Raw genomic sequence first — 10460 nt, forward strand, 5'->3', positions numbered from 1 at the left:
ACTGCTGGGTTGTAGGGTAGTTCTATTTTTAATTTTTTGAGGAAACTCCATGCTGTTTTCCAGAGTGGCTGCACCAGTTTGCCTTCCCAACAGTGTAAGAGGGTTCCCCTTTCTCTGAATCTGTGCCAACATCTGTTGTTTCCAGAGCAGTTAATTTTAGCCATTCAGACTAGTGTGAGGTGATATGTCATTGTGGTTTTCTTTTGTATTTCCCTGATGATGTCTGATGTTGAACAGGTTTTCATGTTTCTTTGGCCATTGTACGTATTCTTTGGAGAAATATCTGTTCATGTCTTCTGCCCTTTCTTGACTGCATTTTTAATTTATTGGTATTGAGTTTGATAAGTTCTTTATAGATTTTGGATACTAGCCCTTTGTCCCACATCTTTTGCAAATATCTTCTCCCATTCTGTTGGTTGTCTTTTAGTTTTGTTAATTGTTTCCTTTTTTGTGCAGAATCTTTTTATCTTGATGTAGTCCCAATAACTCATTTTTGCTTTTGATTCCCTTGCCTTTGGAGATGTGTCTAGTAAGAAGTTGCTGCAGCTGACATTAAAAAGTTTGCTGCCTGTGATCTCTTCTAGGATTTTGATGTATTGCTGTCTCTCATTTAGGTCTTTCATCCATTTTGAAGTTATTTTTGTGTATGGTGTAAGAAAGTGTCCAGTTTCATTCTTCTGCATGTGGTTGTCCAATTTTCTCAACACCATTTGTTGAAGAGACTGTCTTTTTTCCATTGGATATTCTTTTCTGCTTTGTTGAGGATTAGTTGAACATAGAGTTGAGGGTCCATTTCTGGGTTCTCTATTCTGTTCCATTGATCTATGTGTCTCTTTTTGTGCCAGTACCATATTGTCTTGATGGTTACAGCTTGGTAACACAGCTTGAAGTCTGGAATTGTAATGCCTCCAGCTCTAGTTTTCTTTTTCAACATTATTTTGACTATTTGGGGTCTTTTCCCAGAGGAATTTTACCAAATATTTAAAGAAGAATTAATATCCATTCTTCTGAAACTATTTCAAAACAATGGAAATGAATGGAAAACTTCGAAACTCATTCTATGAGGCCAGCATTCCTTGATTCCAAAACCAGACAAAGACACCCCTACAAAGGAGAATTAAACTAATATCCCTGATGAACACAGAATCAAAAATTCTCAACAAGATACTAACTAATCAAATCCAACAGTACATTTAAAGGATCATTCACCACGACCAAGTGGGATTTATTCTTAGGCTGCAGGAGTGGTTCAATATATGCAAATCAATCAACATGATACACCACATTAATAACAGAAAGGATAATAACCATATGATTCTCTCAATAGTTGCAGAAGAAGCATTTGACAAAATGCAGTATGTTTTCTTGTTAAAAGCCCTGAAGAACGTAGAGATAGAAGGAGCATACCTCAACATCATGAAGGTCATATATGAAAGTCCCACAGTTAATATCATTCTCAATTGGGAAAAACTGAGAGTTTTTCCCCAAAGTTCTGGAACACAACAGGGATATCCACACTCACTGTAGTTCAACATAGTACTGGAAGTCCTAGCCTCAGCAATAAAAAGAAATAAAGGCATTCAAATCGGCAGAAGAAGTCAAACTTTCAGTCTTTGCACACAACATGATACACTATGTAGGAAACCTGAAAGACTCCACCAAATAATTTCTAAAACTGATACAGGAATTCAGTAACATCACAAAATATGAAATCAAGGCACAGAAGTCTTTTGCTCTTCTCTGCACTAATAATGAAGAAGCAGAAGGAGAAATCAAGGAAGTGGTCCCATTTACAATTGCACCAGACACTGTAAGATACCTAGCAATAAATCTAACCAAAGAGGTAAAAGATCTGTACTCTGAAAACTATAGAACACTTATGAAATAGAGGAAAACACAAAGAAATGGAAGACTATTCCATGTTCGTGGATTAGAAGAACAAATATCGTTCAAATGTCTATACTACTCAAAGCAATCTACACATTCAATGGAATCCCTTTCAAAATAACACCAGAATTTTTCACAGACCTAGAACAAACAATTCTAAAATTTGTATGGAAGCATGTATTTATAATATTTCCATCTTTTCTTTCTTTGTAGTAATTTCTTCCTTTATAAAATTGTGATCTGAAAGATACCTGATATGATTTCAAACTTCTTATATTGATTGACACTTTTCTTGGGACCAAACGTGATCTATTCTGGAGAATATTTCACATGCAATTGAAAAAAAATTTGTATTCTGCTCTTTGGATGGAATGTTTTGCATATATTTATTAGGTCCATCTGGTCTAATGTATCATTCAAAACCTTGGATTTCTTATTGATTCCCATCTGTATGATTTATCTATTGATGCAAGCGGGATATTAAATTTCCTATACCTATGATATTACTGCCAGTTTCTCCCTTTATGTCTGTTGGTATTTGCTTTATGTGTTTAGCTGTTCCTATTTGGGTGCATAAATAATTAGTTATTCTATCCTCTAATTGGATTGATTCTTTTTTTTATTAAATTTAATTTTATTATGTTATGTTAGTCACCATACAGTACATCATTAGTTTTTGATGTAGTATTCCATGATTCATTGTTTGCACATAACACCCAGTGTTCCATGCAATACATGCCTTCCTTAATACCCATCACCGGGTTAACCCATCCCCCACCCCCTCCCCTCTAAAACCCTCAGTTTGTTTCTCAGAGTCCATAGTCTTTCATGGTTCATCTCCTCCTTCGATCCCCCCCCCTTCATTTTTCCCTTCCTTCTCTTAATGTCCTCCATGCTAGTCCTTATGTCCCACAAATAAGTGAAACCATATGATAATTGACTTGCTCTGCTTTACTTATTTCACTTAGCACAATCTCCTCCAGTCCCATCCATGTTGATGCAAAAGTTGGGTATTCATCTTTTCTGATGGCTGAGTAATATTCCATTGCGTATATGGACCACATCTTCTTTATCCATTCATCTGTTGAAGGACATCTCGGCTCTTTCCACAGTTTGGCTATTGTGGATATTACTGCTGTGAACATCGGGGTGCATATGGCCCTTCTTTTCACTACATCTGTGTCTTTGGGGTAAATACCCAGCAGTGCAATTGCTGGGTCATAGGGTAGCTCTATTTTTAATTTTTTGAGGAACCTCCACACTTTTTTCCAAAGTGGCTATACCAGCTTGCATTCCCACCAACAGTGTAAGAGGGTTCCCCTTTCTCCACAACCTCTCCAACATTTGTTGTTTCTTGCCTTGTCAATTTTTGCCATTTTAACTGGTGTAAGGTCATATCTCAATGTGGTTTTGATTTGAATTTACCTAATGGCTAATGATGATGAACATTTTTTCATGTGTCTGTTAGCCAACTGTATGTCTTCTTTTGAGAAGTGTCTGTTCATGACTTCTGCCCATTTTCTGACTTGATTATTTGGTTTTTGGGTGTTGGGTTTGAGAAGTTCTTTATAGATCTTGGATATCAGCCCATTGTCTGTAGTGTCATTTGCAAAAATCTTCTCCCATTCTGTGTGTTGCCTCTTTGTGTTGTTGACTGTTTCCTTTGCTGTGCAGAAGCTTTTTATCTTGATGAAGTCCCAAAAGTTCATTTTTGCTTTTGTTTCACTTGCCTTTGGAGATGTATCTTGAAAGAAGTTGATGTGGCAGATGTCGAAGAGGCCAAGGAAATGTTGAAAAAGCAAAACAAAGCTGGCGGCATCACGTTGTCTGATTTCAAGCTATATTTCAAAGCAGTGATCACCAAGACAGCATGGTACTGGCACAAAAACAGACATATAGACCAATGGAACAGAATAGAGAGCCCAGAAATGGACCCTCAACGCTATGGTCAAATAATCTTCAACAATGCAGGAAAAAATATGCAATGGGAAAAAGACAGTCTCTTCAATAAATGGTGCTGGAAAAATTGGACAGCTATATACAGAAGAATGAATCTCGACCATTCTCTAACACCATACACAAAGATAAACTCAAAATGGATGAAACACCTCAATGTGAGACAAGAATCCATCAAAATCCTAGAGGAGAACACTGAAAGTAACCTCTTCAATTCTTTTGTCATCATGTAGTGTCCTTCTTTGTCTCTTCCTATCTGTTAAAGTCTATTTTGTCTCATATAAATATTACTGTCCTCACTTGTTTTTCACTTTTATTTGTTTGTTTTTCCATCCCTTCACTTTCAATGTGTATGTCTCTAGGCCTGAAGTGAATCTCTTGTAGGCACCATATAGATATATATTTTTTTCTAAATCCAATCTCTCACCCTGTTTTTTGGTTGGAGCATTTATTGCATTTACTTTTTTTAAATACTTTATTTATTTGACAGAGAGAGAGAAAACACAAGCTAGAGGAGAAGCAGAGGGAGAGGGAGAAGCTGGCTTCTCACTGAGCAGAGCTTGATCATGGGACCCTGGGATCATGACCTGAGCTGAAGGCAGGTGCTTAACTGACTGAGCCACCCAGGTAACTCTAGTGCATTTACATTTTAATTATTGAATGGTGTATACATATTTTGTTATTTGCTCTGCGGTTGTTTATGTAGTTCTCTTTTCCTTTCTTCTTGTTGTTTTCTCTTCCCTTGTGGTTTGATTGCTTTCTTTAGTGATATGCTCTGATTCCTACTTTATTTTTTGTGAATCTGTTACAGATTTTTTATTTGTGGTAACATAAAATTTATCTATAACATCTTATGTGTATAGCATTCTACACTAAGTTGATGGTCACCTAAGTTCAAACAAAATCTAAAAGCATAAATTTTCACTCCCACTTTCATATTTTATGTATATGATGCCATACTTTACATCTTTTTTTTTTGTTTGTTTTCTGCCTCCATTGACTAAGTTTTGTAGATACAACTATTTTACTACTTTTGTGTTTTAATCTTCATAATGTCTTTATGAATGATAAGTTTACTACTTTGTTGTATGTTTGGTTTTACTTGTGAAATTTCTTCCTGTTATAATTTTCTCACTTTTATTATGGACTTTTCTTTCCACTTAACGTATTCCCTTTGACATTTCTTATAAGGCTGGTTCAGGGTAATAAATTGTGTTAACCTTTTTTTGTTTTAATTAGGGTAACAATCTTTCCTTTCATTCTAAATAATAACCTTGCCAGGTTAAGTATTCAACTTCTTTGTTTTTCCTTTCAGCACTTTGAATATATGCCACTCTCTTCTGGCCTGCCGAGTTTCTGCTGAAAAAATCAGCTGAGAGCCTTATGGGGTTTCCCTTGTATGTAACTGTTTCATTTTCCCTTGTTGCTTCAACTTTATTTTTGCCATTTTAATTATTATGTATTTTGGTGTGACCTCTTTGGGTTATCTTTTTTAGGCGGTCTCTGTGCTTCCTGGACATGGATGTCTGTTTCCTTTCACAGATTCGAGAAATTTTCAACTATTATTTCTTCAAATATATTTTCTGCTCCCTTCTCTCACTCCCTTCTCCTTTTGGGAACACTAGAATGTGAATGTTATTAACCTTGGGGATGTTGTTGATTTCCCTTAATCTATTCTCATTTTTAATTCTTTTTTAATTATTATTAAAATTCTTGTTAGTTAACATATAGTGTAATATTGGCTTCAGAAGTAGAATTTAGTGATTCATCACTTACATATAACAACCAGTGCTCATCACAGTAAGCACCCTCCTTAATACCCATCACCCATATTCTTTTTTATTTTGTTTTCATCTTGGTTGCTGTCCATTACCCTATCTTCCAGATAGGTGATCCATTCTGAATCCTCTAATCTGCTATTGATTCCCTTTGGTACCTTTTTTTATTTGAGGTGTTGAAGTCTTCATCTCTGTCTGGTTCTTTCTTGTATTTCCTATCTCTGTTGAAGTTCTCACTGACTTCATCTACTCTTTTCTCAAATCCATTGACTATCTTTATGACCATTACTTTGAATTCTTTGTTGGGCATATTGCTTAACTTCCCTTCCTATAGCTCTTTTACTGTGATTTTTGTCTTGTTCTTTCATTTGGGACACAGCCCTTTATTCTCTTATTTGTCTAACTCCCTGTTTCTCTGTGTTAGGTCATGTATGTCTCCTCTTCTTGAAAGTAGTAGTCTTGTCTTGAATTTATTCATTCACTTTAGTGCAATTCCCCCTAGTCACCAGAATGTAAGATCCAGAGGTGTCCTTTGTGTAAACTTCTCGTACCCTTCTCTTGTGGTTGAGCCATGATTGCCTTCAATCAAACAGGCTACAATGACCCACTTTTCCTGCTATGTATGCACTGGGCAAGGTTTACTCCCTGCACAGTTAAGAGGTCTGTTTGTGGTTATTATGGACTCACTGGTGGGCAAGGCTTGGCAATCAGCCTGGCAGTCTGCAACTAGCCTCTCTGCTACAGATGCATGTACATGAAATGGTGGGGCTTGCTCCCTGAACAGGCAGATAGGAGGCCTGGCTTTGTGAACTATAGACATGCTGCTGGGAAGGCTTATCTGATCCCCCTTACCAGAGTAGGACTCACTTTGGAGTTTCACTGGTCCTGGCCTGGACTGCCTGCTGTTATGGCAGGAGTCACATTGGAGCAACATTTGTCAAGGCAGGCATGTTTGATTGAGTGTGTGTGTAAGAAAATGCTGGGGCAGGGCATGAGGTGGTAGCAAAGTAGATAGAAAATGTTAGTGCTGGGGCGCCTGGGTGGCTTAGTCATTAAGCATCTGCTTTTAGCTCAGGTCATGATCCCAGGGTCCTGGAATTGAACCCCACATCGGGCTCCCTGCTCGGCGGGAAGCCTACTTCTCCCTTTCCCACTCCTCCTGCTTGTGTAACTGCTTTTGCTGTCTCTCTGTCAAATAAATAAAATAAAATAAATGTTAGTGCTGGCTCTTGCGATCATCTAGCTTTCAAGGCTGGACGAGGGGGATATAAATGGTGTCCATCAGCACTTTTATTTCTGGAGAAATCTGCAAATCCTTGCCCTTTTGACACATGTTCTAAGATTAGTCAATAAATATTTGTGTATACCCGAGGTGCTTTTCAAACTGTTCCCACAGAGGTCCAAAATCAAGAGTGCAGTGAACGCAGTTTAAAGAGGGTAGTTAATAGTAATAAATGCCTATCTCAAAAAACAAAGAAAAACATTAAATAAATAATCTATATTTCCATCTATGAGAACTAGAAAGAAAAAGGAAAGGAGCCCAAAGCCAGTAGAAAATAGAAAATAATAAAGACTAGAAAAAAAATAGATGAAAAGAAGACTAAAAAACAGCAACAAAAAATCAATGAAACCAAAAGACGTTCTTTGAAGAAATAAACAAAATTAATAAACCTTTATCTTTGCTCTTCAAAAAGAAAGAGAACTCAAGTAAATAAGTTGAGAAATAAAAGAGAAGTAAAAGCAAAGGTGAAATACAAAGGGTATGAGAAATTATTTTTTAAATTATTTGTTTGTTTATTTATTACATTTCAATGACCTTATTGAAAGATATATCCCTTAGTACCAAAATATAATGGTAGTTGATTAAGCTACCTCTGCCAACTCAGAATTAACACTGATGTAGTCAAATTATTGAAATATATCAGCCTTTTGGAAAACTGAAGTTATCCACAAAACACAGTTCACAGAAGTATAAGATATATTGTGGTTCTTTGGTTTATTTTCCAGTGCACATTTACCCATAGCATGATATCAAAATTGGGTACAGCCATTATGGATGGACTCAGGCTACTTGCTGCACTGAGTAACTGTTTACAACATTTTTAATGCCATAGATCTCCTTACAGTCACTGACTTAATAGAAAATCTCGAATACTATGTTAACAACTTTATAATTATGAAGATGCCTACTTACTTTTTTAGACTTTCTTTTGGCACAGGAGGGGCAATTAGTGAGAGTACATTCTCTTCCTTTAAGAATTCTAAATTAGAAGCAATAGCAGTTTTTATAAAAACAGCCCGTAGTAAAAACCTCTGGAGTGTTAAATCAGCAAGTTTTTGGAGCGAAGTTATTTTGAATTACTAACACAATAAAAAGAAATTTTCTTGATGGGATTAGATGGAGGCAGTAGATATTGTGTAAATTTTATCATAAATATAAACATCGCCTGTTTTTTAGAAAAAATATTAAAGACAACGTAATATGCCAAAATGACTAGGCGTGTAGTTTTGCTTTTATAAAATGCCTTCAAATTTAAGTGTAATTCCCAAGTATCAATAAAGTCCAATCTCTGAATTATCTATTACTTGCACTATAGATACCAAGAAACCATTTTCACTGCCTAGAATAGTGACCCTTGTTATGCCTTAAAAGTGCATTTGTGAAATGTTGGTTTTGATGTATACCTCATAATTTAGAATTTAATTAGGTTACCACTTTTAATAACACCTAAATACAATATACTGACCCAATATAGAAGGTTGGGTCAATGTTAGAAATGAAGATTCACAGTTTACCTTCCCAGGCTTGTTATTAACATTTCACATTTATGCTCTTAGCTTTGATTTGTATGCCTCACAGATGAATTCAAATTTAATTGAATTCCACTACAGCTTGTTAATTAGGTAGTTTTCCCAAATCTGAGAACATCAATGCTAATCTAGTTGTGATGTTCTGAGGCTTCACAGCTTAAATCCATTATAACACTATGAAATCCATAGCTCAGGATTGTGGAGAAAGGCTTCAGAGAAGAGCTTTTTTTGCTATAACAATCCAATTAAGGAACCATTTCAGGAATTGTTGGAAGGTGGGTTATTCTGTAGTAACCATGCTTCAATTGCCATGCAGTATGTCCAAAAACAATCCTTTTCAACTTCTGAATATTTAGTTTGGAACACTTGTTTGATGAATATTCAGTTAAACACTTGGATAGAAGTTCTTGCCAGAAGGTCAAATCTCTGCCATTTATCTTGGAATGTGTCTGAAGACATTCTATTCCTCTGTTAACTCTACACACTTCTGTGTTTGGATCTCCAGTGCAATGATAGATAATGCCAACACAGAAGGCTTTGCTTTAGAAAATATGATCCTGCAGTGGCATGCCTTAAGTTGAGCTTCTAGTCTTTCAAAATTAAGGCTATTCCTCCTTTTAATTGGTAAGTTTTCTTGAATGAGTGAATAGTAGAGTTGCAGAAATTGAAAGGCAGTAGTAGCTTTGACTTTCCAACACACCTTCTCCAATACAATCTTTTCCATTCTCATCAAGTCTAAAACCTTGAATCTATATTGCTTTATTCGAATCAAGTCAGTTGTCAATTGGACATCCCTTTCCTCTTCTATTGATTTAACAGCCAAATAGAAGCAGCTCAGCCCAACACACCCTAGGTGTTTGGGCTGTACCTTCATTTTGGACAGGAGTCTGTCCAGTAAATTCACAGCAAGAGAAAATGTCTCCGTGTTGAAGCCAAAGGACTGAGTTAAACTAAGATCTTTTACTTCAAAGTCCCTTAGCCTTGCAGTCATTCTGAGGCCATTATCATGTGTAGATTCAATTAGTCTCAAGCCGCAGACCTTTGGCTGACATCTCGGCTCCTGTTCCAACAGGGCATTCAGCTGGTATAGCAGTTTCTGAGAGTCAGTTGTTGTCAGCACCTCTATCATCTTGACCACGACTGCGGCTCTTCAACGGTAACCACCCTCTCTGGGCCTGCTTTCACCTCACCCCATGATATCAGATCCAATAGGCCCACAAGGCGAGGGGACTCACGGGTAAGAGGGGAGAGGCCCAGGGAGGGGGAGCCGTCCTGGGTGGATGTCTCCACAGAGCCGCCCTGACGACACTGCCCACCACAGGATTAGCTTGGAGTGGAAGGACAATTTTTTATTTATTTAGATTCAATTAGCCAACCTATAGTACAACATTAGTTTTTGATGTAGTGTTCATTAGTTGCATATAATGAGAAATTATAATTAAAAATATATGCCTATAAATTAAACAATGTAAGAGAAATGGATAAATTTCTAAAAACATATAATCTTCCAAAACTGAATCAGAAAAAAACAGAAAATCTGAACAGACCAACTATTAGTAATGGAATTGAATCCACAATTAAACAAAAAAAAAAAAAAAAAAAGGAAGAAAGAAAATCCTCCCAACAAACAGAAGTCGAGGACCAGATGACTTCACAGGTGAATTCTACCAAGCACTTAAAGAAGATTAACACCTATTCTTCTCGAACTATTCCAAAAGTTTGAAGAGTAAGATACACCTCCAAATTCATTCTGTAAATCCAGCATGTTTATACCAAAACCAGACAAAGACACTGCAAAAAAAAAAAAAAAAATACTAAAGGCTGATATCTCTGATGAACATAGATACAAAAATCCGCAGTAAAATACTAACAAACTAAATTCAACAGTGCATTAACAGAATCACTCCCCATAATCAAGTGGAATTTATTCCTGGTCTTCAAGTGTGGTTAGATATTCACAAATCAGTCAACGTGATACACCACATTAATGAAAGAAACGATAAGAACCATATGATCCTCTCAATAGAT

The 10460-nt window shown here is 36.4% G+C and overlaps 1 protein-coding gene across 1 annotated transcript; it reads right to left on the reverse strand.

Moving 5' to 3' along the window:
- Nucleotides 1-8677: 8677 nt before the first annotated feature.
- On the reverse strand, nt 8678-9567 carry LOC116621870 (cyclin-G1-like). Its single transcript, XM_032387897.1, is given in 2 exon segments — nt 8678-8901; nt 8904-9567. Coding segments are annotated over 2 exon segments (882 nt in total). The 5' UTR covers nt 9562-9567.
- Between the last annotated feature and the right edge of the window lie 893 nt (nt 9568-10460).

The sequence above is a fragment of the Phoca vitulina genome, unplaced genomic scaffold (assembly GCF_004348235.1).
Source record: "Phoca vitulina isolate PV1807 unplaced genomic scaffold, GSC_HSeal_1.0 scaffold51, whole genome shotgun sequence".
In the NCBI taxonomy this organism is placed as follows: Eukaryota; Metazoa; Chordata; class Mammalia; order Carnivora; family Phocidae; genus Phoca; species Phoca vitulina.